Consider the following 26,013-nt stretch of genomic DNA (forward strand, 5'->3'; position numbering starts at 1 on the left):
TTAAAATAACGCACTTTCCAAAGAGTACCAACTTGGCAGCCTTTTAGGCTGTGCTTTCTCACTAACTTTGGTCAGTTTTATCGTCATGAAGACTTCATCTGGGAAACAGAAAGAAAAAGAGCGTTCAAAATCCAGATCTTCAAACCTGCTTAGAGAAGCAAGGAACTGGAGAAAGGCGAATTTCAAGTCTATTTTAATTTAGGAGGGCGCGAAACTATTTATATAAAACTATACTCGCATAAGGAGGCAAGTGAGACAAAGCAGTTTCTTTGGGACAATGTGCATTTGCAGCCCATCAGGATGGTGTCTAGTCCCCTGCTCCCCCTTCCTCCTAGAAGGTCCCCAATCTCCGCCCCCGGCCCTTCCCGGACTTAAGCCTTTGGCCAGCAGACCGGTGGGCGGGGTAACCTCTGCAGCCTAGTATTGCAGCCTCGGGTTCAGGCGACGCGCAGAGCACTGGGGCACTTCCTTAGCCCCCAGGGACTGTAAGAGGCTTTCGGGGCAGCTGCGCTTCTCAGTGTCTCGAGCTCCGGGACGCGGTCATTACCAACTCCGGAGGGACAGAGTGTAAACTTGTCCTTATGTGGGTGGGGGACAGCCGGACGACAGCGTCTTCCTACCCCAGTATCCCTGCGGGTTCATCTGCGGGCAGCACCGTTCCCAGTTACAACAGCTCGCTAGAAACTTCACCAATGGAGCAGTCACAGCGTGGCAGAGGAGACCACAGCGGTAACGGTGTACTCCACCCTGGCCCGGGACTGCTGGCTGCGACCCCTCATCCCTCACCGCCGGCGTTACCGGTACCCTCGGGGATACCAGTTCCACCAGCTTATCTGCGGCCCTCCGGCCTCTTCCTGAGAGCTGCCGCCGCCACGGGAAGCGGAGGCTGCCGGCCGGTTCCTAGGCTGGAGAGAGGCGTGAGCGCAGTGGGCAGCGGCTACCTGCGGACGCCCAAGTGCTCTCGCTGCCGCAACCACGGTGTAGTGTCGGCGCTCAAGGGCCACAAGCGCTTCTGCCGCTGGCAGGACTGCGCGTGTGTCAAGTGCACCCTGATCTCCGAGCGCCAGCGCGTGATGGCCGCCCAGGTGGCGCTGCGCAGGCAGCAGGCGCAAGAGGAGAGCGAGGCTCGGGGACCGCAGAGTTTCTTGCACCCTGGAGCCTCGGGTCCGGAGGTTCGGGCGTCCAAAAGCCGCGGTAGAACGGTGAATTCTCAGGCTGCGGGCGAGCGTAAGGCGGTACCCGCTCAGGAATTGGGTGCCTTGAGACCAGCTAGTGGTCTGGCAACCCCTGCTATCGAGGTTATCCGGCAAGATGATGCGGAGGACAAACAAGGTGAGTTGGTCTTTGGTGTGCTTTTTGCAAGTAATTGCTATGGAGAAAGAGTTTGGGGTGGGGGGGGCGGGAAAGGAAAACAACAACAACAAAACCAGTAGCGCCCTAGAGGCAAAAAAGAAAAGTTGTTCAAAAGAAGCTCTCAAGTTCTCTAAAACGACTTTATAGCAAGCATGTCAATGAGGGTTTAAGAGACCCAGCACCTTCACTTTGGAAGGCCTTTCTGTTTGTTTCCTGAAGTGACAGGAAAAGTTAATGAAAGGGTGAAATGTGGGTGATAACAGATGACGACTTGCCCTAGGAATGGCATTACATTTGCACAAGTTTGTTGTGACTTTGAACAGAACTTCGTTCAAGCGTGCGTTCAACGAAAAGCGTAGTGAGGGGTGTTTAGAGCTTGCTGTATACTTTTTTTCCAACTTTGGAGCAAGCCTCTGGCTCCAGCTAGAACTAGGTAAAAGAAGATCTATTAAACGATCTCTTTTTTTCTCTCTCTTTCTCTCCCTTTAATTTTTAAAGCATCCTCCACCAACTATTTGTCCGACTCCAAAAGTGTAGAAAGCTTTGGTATCTGAAGTTTTATTTCTTCCCATAGGACATACATTTAGGTTTTCCAGATTGCAAAACCATTGGTGGCACAATCACAGTTTAATATTGGAGATTTCTTTCTTTTTTTTTTTTTTTTTTTAAATTCTTTGTAGTTGTAGTTGGGCAGCATGCCTATATCTGTTTATTTTCACGTGGTGCTAAGGATTTAACCCAGTACCTCACACGTGCTAGGCAAGCACTCTGCCAAGGAGCTACAGCCCAGCCCCAACTCCAATACTGGAGATTTCTTATCCAAGGAAGTTTACATTTTTTTTCCTATTATTTATTGACTGCGGATTACTTGTAAATACCTTCTATTTTAGGATATGTGTGCATGTCTGTACAGACCTAAAAAAAAAAAAAAACTAAGGCTACCCCAAATTAACTTTTCTTGCTAATGTGAATACCATTGTATATCCATGAAATTCATAGCCCTCCACAGGCCTACAAGCAGTGAAGATTCCAGTTTAAAAAAATTTTTTTTAAAAATGTTCCAAACAGGTTGTAACATGAAATTACAAAATGATACAATAAATTTACTAATTAGAAACTCCTTGAATTGTGAAAATTGTAGTTCTTAACAGATCACAGAATGTATTTTGAAAAAGATCATCTCTATATTGAAATGAGGCATAAATAATTTTGTGTTTTTACACATGCCAACTTTCTGCATATGGTCCAGTTTATTTTAGTAGACAAAATAAAATAGACAAAATAAGTAAAACTACTATAAGAAAAAGTGAAAGTTGGAATTCTTGAAACTGGCAGTGAGATCACCTGATGGCATTGATTTGTGGAATGTTTTTGATTCCCAGGTGTTCTGTTTGTAGCTAATTATTTTATTCTATTTTATTGCCCCAGACGACCCTCTATAGAAAGTAAGCCACCCTCTATTAGAAAGTAAGCCACATTTTGAAAGGCCACTCCAATGGCTTTTTAAATTGAAAGTTGACTGTAGTAAGGTATTGTTTAATTTATTCATTCACTGGACAAAAGACCAACAATCATTCAGTGAATAATATTTTCTACACAAAAGAATCTCATATTCAAAGGAAGGTGGATTATATGTAGTATCCAATTCTATAATACAAGGTATATTATAAAAATGATAAATGCAATAGAAGTAAAACAAGCTTTAGAAGTTGAGAGGATAGAGATGAAAGAAATGGCATCATAGTATTTTAAAGACAACTTAGTTTCTAAATATAATCAGTATTTCTTTACCAATATTTGTACTATGAGTACAACATAATAATGAAAAATTCTTTTATGTTGCTGTGGACATGAAATTTTAATACTTACTACTTTAAATGTTAAGGCAGACATACTTTGTGAATCCCATTTATAAGAAAAAATGGAATAGAGGATCAATGGAATTTGGCAGACTTGATTAGAAAAGTTGTATTTAGAGTTGAAAATTAGTACTAGAGTCTGATTTTTCAGTAGTACCATCCTTTCTTTTGTCAATACATGACAGCATTTTGACCCTCAGAGTACTAAATTTTATACATTTTAACTTTTGGATAAACATTTTTTATTTTAGAGTTTAGGTCTGCTTCTTAAGAAAACAGAAGAAACTATGAGTGTGTTATGTATCATGGTTGCAAATCACTTAATATTGGAGGAAGGGGTGTGATTTGAAGCAAATGCCTGATATGTTTTTAATAGGATTCTTTCAGGTTCTATACAAATGGCTGTAGTGCAATTTTTAATTTTCTTTAAAGAAATGTTGTTTTAAACTTTTCTTAGTTTTTTTTAGGGATTAAAAAAGAAAATATATTTGTTTACAGAGGATTAAGAAAAAATACCAAGTCCATATCATCTCACAGAAAATGAATATGGAATGATTTGAGATTGATATAGATGACATTATTGCCCTAAGTTTGAGTGAAATTAACGATTTTGTTATTTTTCCACATTATTCAAGTGAGTTAATTAGAACCTGAAATGTGAGCATAAGAAACCAATTATTGAAATTTAACATTAGTAATTAAATAGAATATTCATTTTCAAGCTAAGATTACTTTATAAAAATTTGTTATCTAAACCTAACCTATATTTAGTTATTTTTATGTAGTGTCACTATGGGGGAAAAATATATAGTAACAAAACTCATGATATTTATGCAAATACCAAACCAACTATATGAGCAAATGTTGTGCAGTATTGGTGTTATGTTAACATCTCTGAGTAACAACACTCTCCTCTATTGATTCTTAAATACTAATACATTTACATGTTGTCTGTCCTTGTGATCCTGAAATGACTCCATTAAAAATTTTTAGTATGAATAAATGTTACTAATATGTTATTAGGAAATGAATGGTCTTATCTAGTATAATTTTTGAGTGGGTAATAGGTTTTGGGAAGTTTTTCTATATTTGATTCTTTTTTTACTTTCTCTTTCTCAGAACAAAAGGGGAGTCAATGTGACTCATGCCAGAGTGGACAAGAAGAGCCATGCTCTAAATCCCATCAGCTTTCTTTGGGATCATCTTCTAAGTCTAATGGTGTCATTGGGAAAAAAAGCATCAGGTCATCTACTTCAGAACACTCAAAAAAGCATGCTAGCATCCAGTCTCCTTACTCTGGGGAGCAATCAGGAGGTGAAGACAGTCCCAGGTCCTTATCATCCTCTGATCTGGAATCAGGAAATGAGAGTGAGGGAGCTAAAGACTGCATTGCAGTGAGAGCCAGCCTTCCCATGGTGTCCTCGAGACCAAGAGATCCTCTTGATATTCTTATCAGGATTTTCCCACGTTACAGGCTCACCTGGCTAGAAAGCGTTCTACGGTTCTGCAAAGGGGATGTGGTCCAAGCCATTGAACAGATCTTAAATGGGAAAGAACGCAAGCAAGATACCAGGGATCTAGCATACTCCAGAAAACTGGAAAACACAGCCTTTTCAAGAGCTTCAAATTTTAGTCTAGCTAGAATTGGTTTTGGAACTCTAGGTAGTAAATCAGCTTTCTCTCCTCTTCACACCCCATCTGCTTCTTACAGAGGTGATTCAAACCTCTACAGCTTAAATCCTAGACTAGAGATTAGTCCATTACGACTGGCATATTCTTCGCCAGGGAGAGGGCTGTCTGGTTTTGTGTCACCCTACCTAACACCTGGGTTGGTTCCAGCATTGCCTTTTCAGCCATCTTTGGATTATACTTTTTCAGGGATGATAAGGGATACTTCCTACTTTCCCAGTAAAAGCTCAATAACTGGTAGTAGGCTGTATTTTAGACCCAGTCAGGACAGTCTGTAATGTATCTATTCATTCTCCCTTTCTGGAGTATTTCTAGAATTATGAAACACACACACACAAATACATACACACAGAGATCTATTAATGTACTTAAATAAGTATATGAGTGAATCACTAGGCCTTAAAAATGCTATTTCTTTTTTTAGTCAGCAATAAAAATAGATTTTAGATTTAAAGACTTTATTCAGCATTTATTAAGTGAAAGAAGCATTTAAACATTGTCTGTGCCTTGAATAAAGCTTTTTAATGAAATAGTTTTACTTTAAAGAATGTTCTCCCTAAGTTATCAGTTGTAAAATTCCTGTTGTAAAACTACACTTGTTTATATTTTGGTGAAAAGTGGGGTTTATAGCTGTAAAAAGTTTATGGAGCAATCTAGCATAATATAAAATGAACTAAGAGGAAGAATTTTAAATTTGAGGTAATTGTTATCCTAAAATTCTCATCTTTCCTTCCTTGTTCACAGGGTAGAAAAAAATTATTCAAAGTATTTTTAAAAAATTTATTTGTAGATAAGTGATTAATCATAAAACTTTTGAGAAATTTGAATTTCTTATTTTTTGCAAAGTCTTATTTTTCACTATCATTTGTAAAAACAAATGCCAATTTTAAATTCTCTTTGAAGTTAACATTTTGAATTATAAAGGCTTACTTAATGAATCTTAGGAAGTTGGACTGCGCGCCATCTTCTGGTCACTATCACTAATTGCAACTCAATTCTGCTGAGTGAATTATGTATGTATGCATTGTTTCCTAATGGTAGAAACTAACACTTCTGTTTTTTTTGCAATAATCATTTTGGATCATGCTACATTAAAATTTTCATATTGTAAAGTGAATTTCTACTGTGAATGATTTTAATCTTTTAATTTCCTTATGTCTGTATCTGAGAAAATAATCTTTTCCATATGTTGAGATAAGAATTAGCACCCATTCTCAAAGTAAAAATAATTTTATTCAGAAAAATAAAATAACTGCTCAGACAAATATTGATTGACTCTATATATTAGGCTTAATGCATTGAGGGAGATATAAAATTTCCAAAGGGGGGAAAATTGTCATTAAAATTTAGAGGTATTCTTGTGATTTAAAAAGTATATTTCGTTCTCCATCTGGGGCATTTGAAAACTGTTTATTTCAATAGTCAGTGGAAAATCCCTGAGGAAACTGCTTACTAAACAATTTTTATGAAGTTTTCTTTACGTGTCATCATTTTTTAAAAGGACAGTAATTTTATTGTTAGGAATAAATGAAAACCCAGCTGGAATATAATAGATGATTCACTAGACATTTCTTTACATGTATGGATGTGTGTGTATGTGTAAATATACATATACTAAACTACTAAAGCCCTGTCAGTTCTATTCTCATGGAATCTTCCCTAAAGTCAATAAAATATATTTCTAAATCATATTTGCCAGCATATAAAATATTAAGTCACTAAAGTATCAAATGCTGATTTGAGATTATATATATAATGATTATGTATTAATTTTAATGGTGTGTAAGAAAAGATTCTGTAAAATTTTGTTGCATTCAATACTCACTTCTTATAAAAAAAGCTTTAGATTCTGAGTCTAAACCATAGTAATATGGCTGGCAAAAGTTAATACATCTAAGTGAAGAAATAATTTTGGATAATAGATCTCTTTGAGACAGATAAAACCAAAGAACTCTCTAAAATGGCCTGCAAGCACACAGTTTTGCATATAATTTCATGGGATTCTTGGATCTCCTAAATACTATTCAGGTTAGAATCTTTGGTGATTAATATTTCTATTGCATTAATTCATTTATAGAATGCTATTTTTAAAAATGCACTAGATCCCATAGAGGATGTCAAATGTAAAATATGCTTTAAAGGAAGTTATACTATATAGTAGACATCTGGATTAAAAATTCAATAATTCTAGAGTTGCTGAATTCTTCATGTGGTTTTCATTGGAGAAATGGAATTGCTTTTGAATGAAGAAGAACATTTATTTAGTAGTATTCAGAATTTTAAGAACAATTTATGATCTTAACTTTTCAGTTAGTCTACATAGATAATTTTATAAAATAGGTCTTTTGTTCAACCAGTAAATAGGATGTAAGGAAGTGAGGCTCAGCAGTGGTAGTATCCAGACCCAAGATTAGAGGTACTTTTGCAATTTCAGACTCAGGTCTGAGGGAGGATTTGTGTCTGTTTTGTTTCTTGATAGCTTTTGTGTGGTGTCCAGTACCTAAGTGCTCAATAATAGTTCTTCACTAACTCAATTAAACAACAGTTTAAAGAAGTAGCATAGGAATTCATTTATTCAACACCTCATCATTAACACTACTTTGTGTCATACACTAAGCTAGATAGATGCAAAGGATACTTGCATGAAAACACAGGCTTAGCCTCAAGATGCTCACTGTCTATGTTATCACGTGTGCAGAAAAGCAACCAACCAATGGCAGCATTTGACAACATTGGTTAATTATCTGTCCAATAGCAGAATGGCTATCTTATAGTGCACCATCTTTGTGTGTGTGTGTGGGGCGGGTGGTGCTGGGGATTAGAACCCAATGCCTCATGCATACAAGGCAAGCACTCTATACCAACTGAGCTGTATCTACAGGCCCTGAATGCATCCTCTTATTTAAAATACCACGTAGAGAAAGCCCATCAGAGACGTGGTTGGTGGAGTCTTTCTTTACTGCTTCAATATTGGGACAGAATCATCTATAAGCTGATCAGAAAAAGTAAATACTGGTTGGATTCATGAATACATTTCAAGTCTAAGACAATAAAAATTCTAAGAAAATGAAAACACTAGACCATATTTGTCAATAATTTGCTCACTAGAACTTTTTCCTGGGTGAAAACCTCCCTTTGGTAAGAGGTTAAAAAAAAAGACAAAACAGTGTATGATTTCTAAGCAATAAGACAAGTAGAGGTTAGCATAAGACATGGAGCTGAGGAGGAGGGCTCACAAAGGACACAAATCCAGAGAGATGTGTTAGTAAAATGTATATGAGGTATACACCAGTATTTCTTCCTAGAGGGAGCACTAACTTTGCAGATGAGCTCTAGGATAGACTCAGCAGGATGACTTGGGCAGGTAACTTTCACTCTCTGGGCATTTGTCAATTCTCAATAAAATAAGGATATAAATATCTAACTTGCAAGATTCTCAGAGATAAAAGATAGCTTGAATAAACTGCAAAGTACACTAATGCTTATATATTGGGTGCTAAATAAATAACTGTTGCTGTTATTAGTTTGTATTACATTTTCTTTGCCCCCTGGTGGCAGTCTCTTAACAAGGAGTACTCTGTAATTTCATTTAATCCACTTGGTGGATGTGGAACCCATAGAATAGTTATTACTAGGTGAACAGGCTTCATCCAGTCCAGATTTCCTGTTTGATTGTTACTTTCATAGGTTAGCCACAATTTCATAATGTATTATTGTGCTGGGCTAACTGGGCTGCACAAAATAACCACACAAGAGACACAAATACCTTTTTCTTTGGGGTCGCTGTGACGGCTCCTCTGACCTTAAGGGTCCGCAGAAAGAGAGAGAGTGAGAGCATGGGCTGACCCCTTTTTGAGGGAAGCTATTCAAATGAAGCAAGGGGTCAGGTTTCAGGGGGCTGAGTATCTTCATAATGTCCACTTTCAGCAGGTTGACTGACACCTGGGTAGGCCACACCCAAGGGCACAGTAAGAAAAGGGGACACACACAAGGCACTTCCACGGAAGATTCTATCCTAAACAGGGCAAGGGGTTATATTACAAAAGAACAGGTGAGCGTAGCTTCACCCATGGGGCTGTAGCAAGACACACTCATGAACGAGACACCGCCCACATTTCTGTGACTGAGCACCTCAGCACCCAGCCAGGGAGTGTGACTCAGTCACGTGTAAGATTGGTCTCCCACATTATTGTATATGTGTTTTGGATTCTTTTTAAAGATTGTGAAGAAAATGAACAGCAAAACCACGGTTTTGTGTTCATGTTACCTTGATCAGTCAAGAAAACAGTCCCTATAAGTATATGTGGAAATAAGGGAGTTAATAGAAATTTGATCTAACACAGAGGAGATCTGGGAAACAAAAGGGAAAATGCAGATCTGAGAGTAACTCATCTGCCTAAAGCACCATGTGAGTGAACAAGTGGGCACTTTCAGGAAATTTGTGAAGTCCAGCCTGACCCATCACTTACAGTTCCCAGATGCATAGTGAATGAAATCTTTGGGGGATCTCAGGCCTCTGAATAGTTATGGGCTCTGTGGGTCTGCGGGAGGCCCCTGGTGCATGGGTCAGTGAGGCAGGAGGAAAGCTGGTGTGGAGTAAACACTGGATGTCGGTCCTTGATGACTTTGGTTTTACCTCTACTTGACAAATTTCACAATTCTTTCCTGGGCCAACTTTCAGTCTGAACCATACAGGGAAGGGAATTCTGGGAAATGTAGTCCCCAGTTTTAATTAAACACATACTGCACAATCCAGTCCAGTTCTTGTCAATATGGCTTTCATACGCATATATTAACCACATTCCCTTACAAATAAGGGCCAAAACAAAGTTATTCTTTTACCAAAAATTGAAACAACTCCTCTCTAATGAAAACATGCATACTTTCTCTCCAAAATAGGACACACACAGTGACCCACCCATCTTGGGGGAGGGCTTAGTCCTCTTTCAGCTAGTTAAATCCACCTTTGACTATCCTATAACTTTAATCCTGAGATAGAGTGAACCACTACTAGTAAATCTTGTTAGAGTAGGGAGTTGGGAACGGAGGAAATTGCTAAATGCAGATGGTCCCTGATTACCACAGTTCTACTTACGACTTACCTACTTTACGATGGTGCAAAAGTGATAAACATTCAGGAGAAGCCATAGCATAAATTTTGATCTTTTCTCAGACTAGTGATATGTGGTATAATACTCTCTTGACATGCTGGGGAGCCTCAGCTCCCAGTCAACCATAAAATCATGGGGGGTAAGCAACCAATATTCTGCAGTGTACATTTTTGCTGAGTTAGGATGTTTGGTAGGTTAGATGTTGTTAAATGCATTTTTGATATTACGATATTTTCACTTTACAAAGGATTTTTTTGGGATGTGATCTCATCATACGTCAAGGAACTTCTGTACATGTACACAAGCACACACACACAGAGATATACTTTAAAGCAAGGAAAAAATAAATGTATCTATCTACTAGAGCTCTCATGCTTCATATGGGACTATCACTGGTCATAGGATCACAGATGGTATCTATAACTTTCCTTTTCTACTGTTTCATATCTTTCTTATTCCAAGAAAATGTCTCCATTAATTGTGGTTATTACTATGGTGGGTGACCCGGGTCCTCATTCCTGAAGAGTGTGGCCCATTAGCAGTCCTGCTTCTGTGAGGTTGTTTCGGCCTTCCATTAACTTTTACTACAAATATTGGAAGACTAGGTGACACTCCAGAGGATGTCCTGCATACTGGAAATACGACCATCTGCCTCTTTCCTGCTATTTCACTGGCACAGGGTGCCTAGCATAGACAATAGTAATCTCAGGTTCCAGTACACTGTTGCCTTCTCTTATGGTATCATTTCTCATTTGGGAAGTAAGACCTGTGAACCAAAAAAGCCAAAAGTTGTTGTAGGGAACAGAAACAAAAGAATTAGTGGTAAGTTATCAGATTAATGAGAGAGATGCCATTGTTATACCTATCCTGTGTTTCCCCGAGTCCTGGGTATAGGAGCCACTCCATAGTTCCAACCAATTCTGAGCATATCTTACACCAGGAAGACATTATTCCAGCCATAAAAAAGAACTTTCACCATCTGGTGCCATAACTGAGTCTTCCAAAGGCCATTCCATAATTTTATTAGATCAGCTGTTTGCGGATGAGGGGAACATGATGATACCAGTGAGCTCCACAAGCATGAGGTCCAATATTACAATTTCCTTGTTAAGAACTAGTCTTTTTTGTTAGCAATAACATTGTATGGAAAACTGGGAAGGTGACCCAGCATCCTGTAAACCCACAGATGGTGGTTTTAGCTGAAACATTAAGGTGGGAAAGGCAAAATTGTAACATGCATGAGTTTTTTGGGTTTTTTTTCCCCCCTGCGAGAACAAAGAGGTACTACTTCATTGATGGAAGTGATTCAGGTGGCTGGCTGGTTTCCTTGGGGAACAGTGCCATTCCAGAAGCTTTGTGTTGATCTTTGCTGTTGGCCAAATTGGTCGAGCCAAATTGGCCTTCGTGAATGGATGCCCATGTTGCTGAGCTCAGGCATAAGCTCCATCTATGCTTTCATGGTCGTTCTTTTCATAGGCCAATTGAACAAATATGAGAATAAAAGAATGGGCTGCCTTGTGTATAAGATTATTAAGATATTCCTATTCAGGGATTACTCTTTGGTAATCATTTATAGGAGACAAAATATCCTTACATTTTGTGCTCATTAGGGGATGTCTTTTCACATATCTCCTCTGTAGATCTGTCACTGATTTTCCAATCATGTTTTTTTCCAATGTACTGTCCATTCAAACTGTTATCCACGGCTCATGACTCATTCTAGATATGGATCTCTGTCTGTTTCTCCTTCCAGGCAAAATGAACAAGCAGGTATATAGTTTGAAGTTCTTCCAATTGAAAAGACTATCTTCACCAGTATCTTTCCAGGCCACACCTATGGTGCCACAGCTGTTCATGTCAGATTGTTCTAGAGTAGCATGTTGAATCACCTGTGAACAAAAATCAAATTATTTGCTTGCTTGGATTTTACTGCTCCTAGATCTCATCATACCCTTTGAACTCAGGAGACTATTTGCTTGGCAGCCAGTCTCATGGATGTCCCTACTGTACAGAAAGGAGCCACTACAGATGCCTTCAAGGATGCTAGAACTTTAATCAACAAGGGAGTACTATTTTTGGAGAGTGTCAGGAGGAACATAATTAAGGGGTGAGTGAATAGTTAATATGAGTGAGTAGTTAATATATAATAAGTACACTCCAATGTTCCAGTTGCCAACACCTCTGCAGATGATTTCATCAATACTTGTGGAGGCATCTATAGAAAGCAGTTTTCTTTTATGTAGCTATTACTTCTGTGAGTCCTCAGCCAAGCACCTGCTGGTGGGAGTGGGATTACTCCTGGTCAGCAAGATCAGTAATGAAGAACATAAGCTCAGCTGGACATGGTGGCCCATACCTGTAATCCCAGCTGCTTGGGTAAGGTAGGAGAATCATGAGTTCAAAGCCAGCCTCAGCAAAAAGCAAGGTGCTAAGTAACTCAATGAGACTATGTTTCTAAATAAAATTTAAAAAAAGGGCTGGGGATGTGGCTCAGTGGTCAAGTGTTCCTGAGTTCAATCCCTGGTACCAAAAAAAAAAAAAAAAAAAAGGAACATAAGCTCATTATAGTGTAGAAGAACAAGTTAAGATAAAATCTGCTGGGCACCTCTGAGTCTGGCACCTCTTAATACTTTCTGAAAATAATGATCTTTGCTTCCCTTCTGCTTCATAAATCTTATAGATTTTTCTCTTTTGGTTAACTGTAACTTGGAACCATAGAGAGGAAGAAATTCTGGGAAATTTAGTTTCCAGCCTTAGCCAAAGTGACACAACACAATCAAACATATGACATGTTGTAAAATTCATATTTTTCAACTATTTAGTTTTATGAAACAGTATTTTTTGTTCACCTTGAATCAAAGATTAAACCTCCATTAAACATGGGGACCCAACAACAGTGGAAATCTAGTTAGAGTCTTTACTTACTGTTCCTATTGTTGTTTTTACACTCTTTTAAAAATTATTTCTTATAAAACAATTTTAAAACTACATGAAAATATAAGAAATACTACAGAGACATATCATGTACCCTTTATCTAGAGTCCCCCATCAATAACATCTTGTATAATTGTAGCACATTATTACAATCAGAAAATTGACATACCTCACAGATCATGCATGAATTTTATTCAGGACAATATATAAAATCAATGGGAATTTCTAGCATAGGAAAATATCATCTGGTTTACCTGATAAAAAGATGATTCTAGCTGTGTTGTGGAGAAAACAGACTGTAAGTTTCTAAGAGGGAAGCAAGGAAGCAAGTTTGGAGGTTACCGCAGAAGCTAATTGAGAGATGATAGTGGCTAAGATGGAGATTGCAGAGAGAATTGGAGAGGGCACATAGTGGTAAGATTGTAGAAACGTTTTTAAATGTAGAAATTACAGGTTTTGCTTATGGGTTGGATGTGAAGTATGAGAGAAGAAAGGCACCACACATGCCTCCAAAACTTTGATCTAAAAAACTGAGTTGGATGAAGCTCCTGTTTGCCAAAATAGTGAAAACTGTACAATTTTTAATTTTTACAATACTCATGCAGTCTGAAAAATTTCAAAGAATGATTATATTACAGGCCATCTTTCTGGTGACAGTGGGGTTCCATGAGAAGATTTGTTCTATAAAAGATTAATAAATAGAAAAATCTCTAAGAAAAACTCACATTCAGAAAGGCATAAACAAATGATACTGAAAATAATATAAAAGACAGAATACTGAATTCAGCAGAGAATAAATAAATCATGAAAATATTATAAATGATAAATTTTTTTTAAAAAACTTACATTAATTGTGAACATTTCTAGAATTAATTTAGAAATTGGTAGAACTGAGAAACCTATCTGGGTGGTACCAAAATGAGAAAGGAAAAATAGCCCCAGAAACCTTCAGCAGAATTTTGCTCTTGTCTCAATGTCCAGAGTAGCATCTCATGACCTTGAAGACCTCTAAGGAAGGCTAAGAGCATGTTTCACTTGATCACATTATCACTTTGTAAGGAAATGACTGTTGACTGCATGACTAACAGTTTCTACCCCAACAGGCATCTTCCTTAATTTGATACTGCAGAATCCTACTCTTTAGAAACAAGACAATAAAAACTACTATTACTGTTTCTATTGAACTTTGCACTAGAGATGTTAACCAATGTAGTACAGTATAAATACAGGGACAATAGGAATAGCTATTGGAAAATGAATGTTGGTATTTTCAAATGCTATCATTAAAACCAAACCAAACCAAACCAAACCAAACCAAACCAAAAGAAAGCAGACGCATTGTAACTAATGAAAGAATTTAACAAGATGGCTGGTTAAAGGCTGAACACACATACACAAAATCAATAGAATTCCTAGGTATAAATAATAGTTAACTAGAAAAATATAATAGAATGAAAGGTAATATTCACAAAAACTGTTAAGATGCCTAGGATTAAAGTAAACAAAGTATGTACATTAAAAATTATGAAATATTTCTAAAGAACATAAAATAAAGCTTTAGTCAACATCTAGGACAGGGAAGACCGTAGTAAAGATGTCCATTTTTCTCACTGCACTTTGATGGGGATGCCAAATGGCAGTGGTGGGGAACATGTGGTAGAACCACCTGTTCACTTCATGGCCAGGAAGCAGAAAGAGAAAGAGGAAGAGGACAGGGGCTCACAGCCCCGTTGGAGGACACACTTCCACTCCAAAGCCCTACCTCCTGCAGGCTCCACCAGGTGCAACAGCCATTCAAAGGTACCAGAACTTGGGAAACTATGGGCCTTTGGGGGCCATTGGATAGCCAAACAATAGCAGCAGTGGGCCTCACTGATTTCAGTCCTGAAGATCAGTTTTTGCCCCATTGGGAGGTGAGGAGTCGCCCTGGTGTTTATTCTAGGTCTACTCCTTGTTGGGTGGCACTTAAAAAACACGAAATACTTTTCTCTAGTCTTTGTCTCCGATAGCAAATGAGAGCCTTCGGTATTAAAAATATTCCCAGGAACCCAGAAACGGAACAGCCAGAGGAGGTTCTTAATTCATGCATAAATGCTAATTGAGTTTTTAATTCAATAAACGACATGCATAAAACAATATTCTGGGCTATTGAGAAATGCAGAAATGACCTTGGAACATGAAAGCAGATGGCAGGAAATTAACATTGAATAAATGCCTACTGTGGGCCAGGCTCCAAACAGGAATTTGAGTACACAGTCAGGAAAATATCCTGGAATCCCTTTGTATCTGATGTCTTAAAAATATAAGCTTAGGGCTGGGGTTGTAGCTCAGTGATAAAGTGCTCACCTTGCAGGTGGGTGGCACTGGGTTCAATCCTCGTACCACATAAAAATAAAATAAAGATATTGTGTCCAGTTACAACTAAAAAATATTTTAAAAAAATATTAACTTAGGCTGTTTTCCCTCTGGAAAAAGCACACATTCTCCCTTAAATCTGCATCTGCTTTTCTAAATAAATCTATGTATCTCTAAAAAAAAATTATTCAATTTGCCAGTTAAAAACATGTTTTCTGTTAATATAAATTGAATACTTATGTTCCAAGTAAGAGTTTTATCCATAAACTAATTACCACAGCAGATAGCTCATTTGGGATTGTCTTCTGTTGCAATTTTTTTGTCTAAGAGAACAGACAACTTACCTGGGCAGGTTTGTGGAAGCATCTTATTTTGTGGATTATCATTCAATTTTCTTTTGTCTGTTTTTTTTTTTTTTTTTTTTTTTTTCCTGTTAGGAAAACATTTCCCACTCTTCTGGAGATTTTTCTCTTTTTTTCAGTTTTCTCATTTTCACAATTGCAAATATATATTGGGTGAAAGTGAAGCTAAAAGCAAGGATCTAAGGTTCTACTCTTGAGTTGGCTACTTTCTGTTTGATCTTGGATGATGTAGCTGAATTTTTAATGATTCAGTCTCCTCCTCTGACTGTTGAGATGATAATAACACTTGGCTCAGAGGATTGATGGATCGGAGAGAAGTAGATTAAATAATCACCAATAATGGACAGCTTTAAAGTTCTATAAATGATTATCTATGAATTTTTAAAAGATCAACAATTTAGATAATAAATCAACTCTTTGTTCTTAGAAAATGGCTCTACACCAAATAACCCTGTGTTTCTGATTCTCAAATAGAAGTGGCCACAGGCCTTGAGAAACACTGGCTCTCAGCTGTCTCCTAGGGCTGTGTATGTTCTTTTAGAGTTGCTTTGGCTTTTACATCTTGCTAAGAATGGGTGACTCCATGAGGAGTGATTTGTAAAAATTTCACTTGAGGGCACCGTCAACTTCTGCGGGACTTCAAATACCACAAATGTCCAGTTTCACAGGGAACCGGGGGACAGGGTGTAAATTGTACCATATTCACAATTTGTGATGTGTTAGCTTTCTTTATTAATTTTTGCCTGGGCAGATGATACCCTGACCTTTGCTGATTATTTTATGTTAGACATTTCATTAATTCTTTTTAATATCTTGAGAATATCCCAATTTTATAAACAGTCTGAGAAAGGTTGATTGAAAATTCTCCCAAGTTAATCCTAATCAGTGTGTGACATAAAGCTTAGATTTATGTCTAGCTCAGTTTAAATAAAAAATAATTTGCATTCATCCATGTCATCTCTTTTAATATATATGAACATATATTCATACATTATATATACATACACCTATTTATATATGAGTGTATGTCTATAGGCATGGATGTATAATATGTGTATTTGTGTGCTTGTAGTATAGAAATGAAATTTTACAATTTATTAGGCAAATATATTATGTATAATGTTTGCATATTTATAAATATAATTAGGGGCTTAACTGGGGCAGAATAGAAAGTATTCCTAGAAATAGATGTAAAGTATCCACTACATTGTAAAATTAAATTTAGGTCACATTTTAAAACAGGTCGAAATTAAATATCTTAGTGAAGAAGACACACAGACACACTATTTGCCTGCAGAGGAAATTGTTTCCTTGCTGTATAGTACAATAAATGTTCTAAAGCAGAACCAGCACACCCGGCTGCTGTATTGCATTGGCAAGCTATAACAAAATATCAAATTACTGTCTAGAAACAAAACACATTTTTGTTGTTATCAAACTAAAAGAAAGTACTCCAGCCCATTTAACGGGGTGAAGTCTTTTTTTTTTTTTTCTTTTCCTCATTTCTTGCAAAATTGAATTAGGTAAAGCCTATAATATTATTTGTGTTTGTAGAGGATCACTTCCCAAAGCAGATTAAGCCATTAATTTACATGGACTTTCTATTTCCTAGCATAAGTAAAAGCAGAGTCCATACACATTATTATTCCATTTATATGCAAACATATAAATGTTTCTCCAGGTAACTCAGTTGGGTGCCTGCCACACCATCTCCTTTTATAATGGTGTCCAGATTGAATGCTCTTTTTTCAAACTTTTCAATCTTGAGCAATCTTATTAACAGAGCAGCAAACAAGAAGGACACGGAAATAATCACCCGTTGAGATCTGTGTAAGTGAGCATCACTTCTTCATCATCACCATCAAGAACCACTTACCGGATGCCTACTGTGTCCGGAGCACTGGGATAGCAGGTATAAACAGTGTTTCCTGCTGTTTTTGAAAGGGCTTGATGGTGGGGGAGAAGGTATTCTCATCTGAAGGGGTGGGCTGGGACAGTGATGAAGCTGGACAGCACAGCAAGGCCCAACCTTGACCTAGATGGTCTGCATTTCATGGAATGGTGCCTGCACAGCACTTTGCTACATCCAGCACAGTCAGTATGTTCAGGCATTCTAAAGAGAGAAAATGGTCCAGGATGGTCATCTTTTGGTAGTTTAGCAAGAAGCTGGGTCAGCAAGTCTGAGTTTAAGGTAATAAGAACCAGACATTGAGGCCTGTCTTCCACCCTCTTCAGTTCCCTCCCTGGGAAGCCATTGTGGGCTTGTCGCTTAGGTGTGCCCAGCAGTACTGCTTTGCCCTTTCCCTCTGTGGTGTTGTTGTGCATGTGCCTTCCTTCCTTGGAGATTTTTCCGTGTTGCATGCAATGAAGCAATGCCCAGCCTCAGCACAATCACTTCTGTGGGACAGAAGAGATTTTGAGGGATTATGTATGTTTTCCTACTTTGTTTTGAACTTTTTCAAAAATCCATCTCTTTTGATGGTTTGTATAATAGCAACATCATTACACAACATATTTATAAAATGCCATGTCTAAACAAGTAGGGCAAAAACTATTAAATCAGTTAAAATTAGAACCACAGGAAAAAACTAATTTTTTTTTTTCTTTGAAGTATAGCCCTTCACTGGAACTGGGAACCAAAAAAATCCAACTACTTCATCACTTGTGGCTATGTCTGCATAAATATTCCAGTAGATCGACTCTGTCCATGCTTGCTATGAAGGGACACATATAAGAACTCAGATCACGAAACAAACTTTGATTCAGGCACATCAAAGTGGAAATTTTTTGAGAATATATCAATGGAAATGTTAATGTTAGATAACAATATGTTATAAATTTTAACACTGACCTTTAACATTCCAAGAGCAGGAATTGCCTGAGGCTCCCTACTGTCATTGCCTCAAGTTCTAGTTGAACAAGCTTTCATTTGGTCCTCCAGAGGCACTACTCGATGAAATCACTTTGAGAAATGTCAGAACTGGATAAAACATTTTCGTGCACATTGTTCACGACAGGCAAACCTGGTGGGTTTATGTTAAAAATATAAAATCTCATCACGGGGCTGGGGTTGTAGCTCAGAGGTAGAGTGCTTGCCTAACATATGGAAGGCACTGGATTCAAACCTCAGCACCACATAAAAATAAAATGAAGCTATTGTGTCCATCAACAACTAAAAAGATATTAAAAATAATAAACCTTATTATGGACTTGTTTGAAAAACTTTGCTGTCTTCTTTACAAACATAGATGAGCCAATTAAGATTCGACACTTGGCTGAGAATCCACACCTGAAAGGTCAGAAAGGATTGAAGCTACTGATGATCACTGTTGCTTTTTAATGGAAACATTGCTTTCCAAAATCTAGAGACCAAAAAGGAAAGTTATAACCTTCTCTTTCCATAGATAGATGAATAGTTCTATGAAAATTGCAAGCAGAGAGTCCTACAAAGGTGAATATACAAAACAAAAACAACAACAAAAAAAACCCTCAATGTGTAATCTCTTTGGCAGTGACAACCAGTTTAGCTCACGGTGATTGATTGATATTTTTTGCATATTAAAATGTTCTTATTTTGAAAAATCAAATAATGCAAATAGTACAATAAAATAGTCTCTCTTTCTTTTTTTAATATTTACTTTTTCGTTATAGTTAGACACAATACCTTTATTTTATTTATTTATATGTGGTGCTGAGGATCGAACCCGGGGCCTCACATATGCCAGGCAAGCACTCTACCACTGAGCCACAACCCCAGCCCCCCTCTTACTTTCTTTTTTAGTCTGTTTTATTAGTTTCTTTTGTATACTTAGATAGCTTCTTTGCCAGGCATGGTGGCGCATGACTATAATCCCAGTGGCTCAGGAGGCTGACAGGAGGATCTTGAGTTTAAAAGCCAACCTCAGCAATGGCAAGGTGCTAAGTAATTCAGTGAGACCTTGTCTTTAAATAAAATACAAAATAGGGCTGGGAATGTTGCTCAGTGGCCGAGGGTTCCTGAGTTGAGTCTCCAGTACCCTCCCACCCCCCCGAAAAAGATAGCTTCTTTGTGTAAATATAGAATTGTTTATGTAAACATAGAATGCTAGGTTAACTTAATATTTTTCTTAGCCTTGTTCCCCTTTTCAACAAAGCATCTTTGTTTTTTCACTTATATATTACATATAATAATATATAATTCATATATATATGTACATACATACATATATATTTGATCTGTTCGTATCAAACTTCAGCACGATATTCCAGCCTGTGGATGTCATAATTAATTTAAATTGACTTCCATTGAAGACCATTTTTGACTACAAATTCTATGCTATTAAAAAGAGTGCTGCAATATGTAACTTTGAATATAGTATCATTTTGCTTATATAAAATTTTATCTGTAGGATGAATTCCATAAAACTGAATCCAGATAATTTATTTATTTATTTATTTATTTTAAAATTTATTTATATTTTAGTTCTCGGCGGACACAACATCTTCATTGGTATGTGGTGCTGAGGATCGAACCCGGGCCGCACGCATGCCAGGCGAGCGTGCTACCGCTTGAGCCACATCTCCAGCCCCCAGATAATTTATAATTTTGACAGATATTGCCAAATTATTCTCAATAGGTTAAGGGAATTTTTGATATCATCAGCAATTAATGAACCTTATTTATGTTTGGTCTTTTAATAGATTTATAACATAAAAAGATGTTTGGATTTGGATTTTTGGGTAAAAACTTTAATATATTTAAAAACTTTAGTATATTTATCATAATTTTTATCATCTAAAAATTATGAAGTATCCTTTTTGACTCTGTTTTTTTTTTGGGGGGGGGTGCAAGTACCAAGGATTGAACACTCAGGGACACTTGACCATTGAGCCACATCCTCAGCCCTAAATTGTATTTTATTTAGAGACAGAGTTTCACTGAGTTGCTTAGCACCTCGCTTTTGCTGAGGCTGGCTTTGAACGGGGGATCCTCCTGTTTTAGTCTCCTGAGCCACTAGGATTACAGGTGTGAGCCACTGCGCCTGGCTTGATTCATTTTGACTTTTGATTCTTTAGGCTGAATTATTCCATCTCAGCTGATTTATATGATAGTAACGTCACAATCCCTGTCTTTCTTTTTTTTGCATGTTTACTGTGTTTTTATTTTCAAGCTTTCTAAATCTCCAGTGTTAATGATATCTATGTATACAACATAAACTAGGTTTATAGTTGTAGTTCAATCTGAACATTATTTTCTCCTTTTAGGGGAGTTGAAGTTTCATGTTTGTTAAAACAGTAGATATACTTGACCTAATTATAAGAGATAATTGTGGCTAATTTTATTTATTTCATATATTTTTTAATTATACATAGACACAATATCTCTATTTTGTTTACTCATTTTTATGTGGTGCTGAGGATCGAACCCAGTGTGAGGTTCGAGGCAAGCCCTAGCCCTTCCTGTGGCTAATTTTAATCACATCTCTTTTGACTTGAAAATAACTGCTTGAATGAATTAGCTACAGTCAGGTTTTGAAGCAGAGCAGAGTTTTTGGCCTCTGTGGAGAAAAAGTGTGATGATCAAGACCTGGTTTTTACATCCCCCTACCTGGAAGGAGTTAGTAGGAGGAATTGGTTCTTATTACATTATGCTATTACAAACATTAACACCATACTTAACTTGAAAGCAGGAGGGAGAGGACAGTCCTATCTTTGACCTTGAAGGAGGAGAGCAAGAATATTGTGCATAGCTTAATGATTATCAAATGAAGCTGTTGGATGTTTGGATTTGTGATTTTCAAGTTCACTACAAATGTTATTTAGAAAATCTTGATTTCAGGATTAGTTGATGCCAGAGAAATTAGATCCAAATACTTTCTGACATTTCACTCTGTCAACAAATTACTTGCTTTGTATTTGTGCAACTCTGAATAAAGTGTATTTTGGATACAGAGAAATTTTGAAAATATAAGGTGCCTGGTTAGTGGGGAAAATGATAATTATAACAATGTTAATGATGATGATAATAACAATGGAGAAGAAATAACAGGAAAAAGATTGCCTGAGAAATGTAATTATAGTATGGCAAATTACACAACTTCATTTAGAGACCAATGACAATTATTTTATGGCATTAGGAGATATCGTTTTGGAATAGCATTTTGGATCATCATTACCCAGTGTGCTTTCACTTTTGGTTTATGGAGCAATTTGTGTCTTTGGGCTGACATTTTTGCAATATGTAATTTATCTTTCCAAGTAACTTTTTTCTTTGTTTATTATTGTTGAGTACTTTGCTGGAATTGACTTAATATTATTTTAAATGTAAGAGTCATACAATTTTACATCTTTAGCCTTAAAATTGTAGCAACCTGCAATAATAGTTTGTGTGGTACCTTAGTCGTGTTCAAGTTATATTTATTGAATGAGTTTTGGAAAAACAGCTTCATGATTAAAGAGAATTACAGTCCAAGTCTCCTGTCACTTCCAGCATAACATATAAGGCACAAAGAGAACTGAAATTTCAAAGAAAACAGAAATTTGTTCATTGTTTTCATGGAAATTATTCATAATAAAATATTTGTTTAAAATACTTTCTGACTTAAGTAAGGATACAAGCAAATATTTCCTGTGGTGAATCTTGAAAAGATAAAGTATTACTACATTTATTATTTAATATGTCAGACCTATTAATAACTTAATGAAGTAGGGATTATTATGATGTTCATAACCATTCTCTGATGAGAAAACTTGCCTGACTGTTCTGCTAACAGAACCATGGGAGTATGATTTGCATATAGGAAGTTTTAACTCCAGAGTTCAGAATGCTTACAGACACCCTTGCTGACATGTGTAAGAAAGCGTCCATCATTACCTTCAAACTGCAGCTTATTCTGAGATAAAAATTACAAAGACATGAAAAAGACATCTATGGAGAATAAAGATCTTAGTTTTGGCTGGGGTCATAGCTCAGGGGTATATCCGAGCACTCACTTAGCATGTATGAGGCTCTGAGGTTGATCCTCAGCACCACATAAAAATAAATAAAATAAAGGTGTTGTGTCCAACTACAACTGAAAAAAAAAAGATCTTAGTCTCTGTAGAATTAAATTTATAATCTTAGTCTCTACTTTGTGGAATTAAATTTATAATTTTTTATATGTTTATTATATAGGCTATTATATATCTATCACATATAGCATATTATATATTTATTACCATTATTAATTAATCATTAGGAGCTGGGATTGTGGCTCAACGGTAGAGCACTCGCCTAGCACCGGCAGGACCCGGGTTCGATCTTCAGCACCACATAAAAATAAAGGCATTGTGTTGTGTCCATCTACACCTAAAAAATAAATATTAAAAAAATTTAATCATTAAATAATAACTATATTTGTTATGTATTTATTATGTATAATAATATATTGTCATATAGTTACATAAGATTGTTATGTATTTATATTATTATATTTTATACATATTATTATATTTTATACATAATATATTTTATACCTATTATATATGCAATAATACTAACTCCTGATAACTAAGAGGCTAGAATATTTAAAAGAATACCAGATTTTTTATTCACTGAGACTCTGAAGTAGGCATTATTAACCTACTCAATCAGTACCAACTATTATTTAATAACTATTAAATTTGAAAAGATTGTGTCCGTTTTGTTGAATATGTAAACACTTAAGAACTGTGCTCAAGTAATCTGCTATCAATCATGAGGGATTGATGGAGTTAATTTATAAACCTGTCATGAGGTAGAGTTCTAAATATTTTTTTCTTATGTTTCTCCATTTATTTAGATCTTTTAAAATTTCTTTCACTAATGTTTTATAGTTTTCAGAATATAAGTTTAGAATTTCTTCTGTTATATTATTTCTCTTTTATTCTTTTTGATATTATAGCAAATAGAACTGTTTTCCTAATCGTATGTTTGGATTATTCATTGCAAGCATATATAAAGATAATTGAATTTTGATACTGATTTTGTGTACTACAAACTTTTTCTACTCATTTATTAATTCTAATAGTTGGTAGCATATTCTTCAGGTTTTTTTCAATATAAAGATAATACTATCTCTGAACAACAACAAAAAATTTCCCCCAAATCTGGATAGGTTTTATTTATCTTTCTTGTCTAATTGCTAATGTAAGAGCCATCAGTACAATATTAAGTACAAGTGTTGAGAGTGTTACCTTTAGTCTTTCTATTAACTGTGGATTTTAGGGAGGTGGGGAGGGATAGGGTATCTGATATTGAACTCAGGGGCACTCGGCCACTGAGCCAAATCCCCAGCCCTATTTTTTATTTTATTTAGAGACAGGGTCTCACTGAGTTGCTTAGCACCTTGCCACTGCTGAGGCTGGCTTTGAATTCAAGATCCTCCTGTCTCAGCCTCCTGAGTCGCTGGGATTACAGGTGTGTGCCACTGTGTCTGGATAACTGTGGAGTTTTGTAGATGCCTGTGTTTGTCAGTTTCTTGTTGTTGTTACCCAAATTCCCAAAAAGAACAACTTAGAGGAGGAGAAGTTTATTTTGGGCTTGTGATTTAGAGGGCTCAGTTCATTGTTAGCAGATTCTGACTCCATTGCTTTGGTCCTGAGGTGAGGAAGAAGAGCATCATGGAGGAAAGGAATGGTGGAAGAAAGCTGTCAGCTCAAGGTAGCTGTGAAGCAGAGAGAGAAAGGGAAGAAGGAGCCAGAAAGAGATATATCTCAAGACCTTATTTCTTCAGCCACATTCCATCTGCCTACAGTTACTATCCAAATAATCCACTCAGTTTATAAACTAAGTGGATTAATCCATTGATGAGGTAACATAATTCAGTGTTTTCACCTCTGAAAATTGCTGCATTGTCTAAAACATGAAGCTTTTTGGAGAATATTCCTAGGTCTAAACAATAAAATTCCCCCTTTCTGTTTAAGGAGTTTCCGTTTGTGAAGTGTTTTTTATTGTGAAAGGTGTTGTATTTTGTAGAACACATCTAATGAGATATTCATGTGATTTTTAGAATTCTAGTAGTATCATACATTACACTGATTATTTTTCAGATATTAAACCAATTTGTGTTCTGGTATAAAATCTCACTTTATCCTGGTGTATTGATTCTTTCCATATATGTTGCTGGATTTGGGTAGTGTTTTATTGAGGATATCTGCACATGTATTCATAAGAAATATAACAGTCCTATAGTTCTTGTTCTTGTGATATCTTCGGTTTTGGTATCAGAGTAATACCTGAAAAAAGGAGTTGGGATTTTTTTTTCCTCTTCTATTTTTTGGATGAGTTTCTGAAGTAATGGTATTAATAACTCTTTGAAAGTTCAGTAGAATTCATCAATGAAGCTATGTTGGTGTAGGCTTTTTGTAGTCAAATTTTAAATATAATTTAGTACCTTCATTTTTAATAAGTCAAGTTTGAGTGTCTGTTGCTTCTTAAGTCAGTTTAATAGTTTGTATCTAAGAATATGCCCATTTCCTGAAAGTTATCTAATTTATTGGTGTGCAATTTTTCATAGTGTTCCTTCATAATTCTTTTTCTTTTTTAAAAAATATTTTTTTAGTTGTAGATGGACACAATGTATTTATTTATTTATCTTTATATGGTGCTGAGGATTGAAAACCCAGGGCCTCGCCCATGCTAGGTGAGTGCTCTTCCACTGAGCCCCAGCCCCAGCCCATCAAGATTCTTTTTGTTTATATAAAGTTGATGAGAATGTCTACTCTTTCACTTCTGGTTGTAGTAATTTCAGTCTTGTCTCTTCTCTTCTTTTTGTAACAGTAGAAAAAGGTGCCAATTGTGTTGATATTTTCAAAGAATCATATATCCTATTCTGTATTTCATTAATGGTCAATTTAATTTTATCTTTTCTTCTGTGTACTTTAGGTTTATTTTGTTCTTTTTCTATTGTCATAAGATAGAAATTGATCTTATGATTTGAGATATCTGTTTCATTTTACTCTAGGCATTTACAGCTATAATTCTTCTTCAAAACATTTCTTTAGTTGTATCCTACAAGTTTTCATATGCTATATCTTCATTTTCACTTACCTCAAAGTATTTTCAGATTTCTTTTATAATATCTCTCCTTTGACCTATTGGTTATTTAACAGGGTATTGTTTAATTTCATATGTGTGAGTTTCCCTGATTTCTTTTGTTATTTATTTATTTATTTTTAAATCATGGTCAGACATATATTTAGTAACATTTCTATCCTTTAATTTATTGAGGGTTGTTTTATGGTCTACTATTTATACTATCCTGGAGACACTTTCATTTGCACTTGAGAAGAATGTGCATTGTGTTGTTGGTGTCAAGTGTTTAATTTAATTAATTAATTTATTAAATTTTA

General features: G+C 36.3%; 1 protein-coding gene across 1 annotated transcript; it reads left to right on the forward strand.

Annotated features, from left to right (window-relative positions):
* The first annotated feature begins 393 nt into the window (after window positions 1-393).
* Window positions 394-6,018, forward strand: Dmrta1 (DMRT like family A1). The gene is made up of 2 exons (XM_005335919.5): window positions 394-1,332; window positions 4,332-6,018. Exons 1-2 carry the CDS (start codon window positions 582-584, stop codon window positions 5,177-5,179), a joined length of 1,599 nt encoding a protein of 532 aa, XP_005335976.2. The 5' UTR covers window positions 394-581; the 3' UTR covers window positions 5,180-6,018.
* The last annotated feature ends 19,995 nt before the right edge of the window (window positions 6,019-26,013 follow it).

Source organism: Ictidomys tridecemlineatus, chromosome 4 (genome assembly GCF_052094955.1).
Source record: "Ictidomys tridecemlineatus isolate mIctTri1 chromosome 4, mIctTri1.hap1, whole genome shotgun sequence".
Lineage (NCBI taxonomy): Eukaryota > Metazoa > Chordata > Mammalia > Rodentia > Sciuridae > Ictidomys > Ictidomys tridecemlineatus.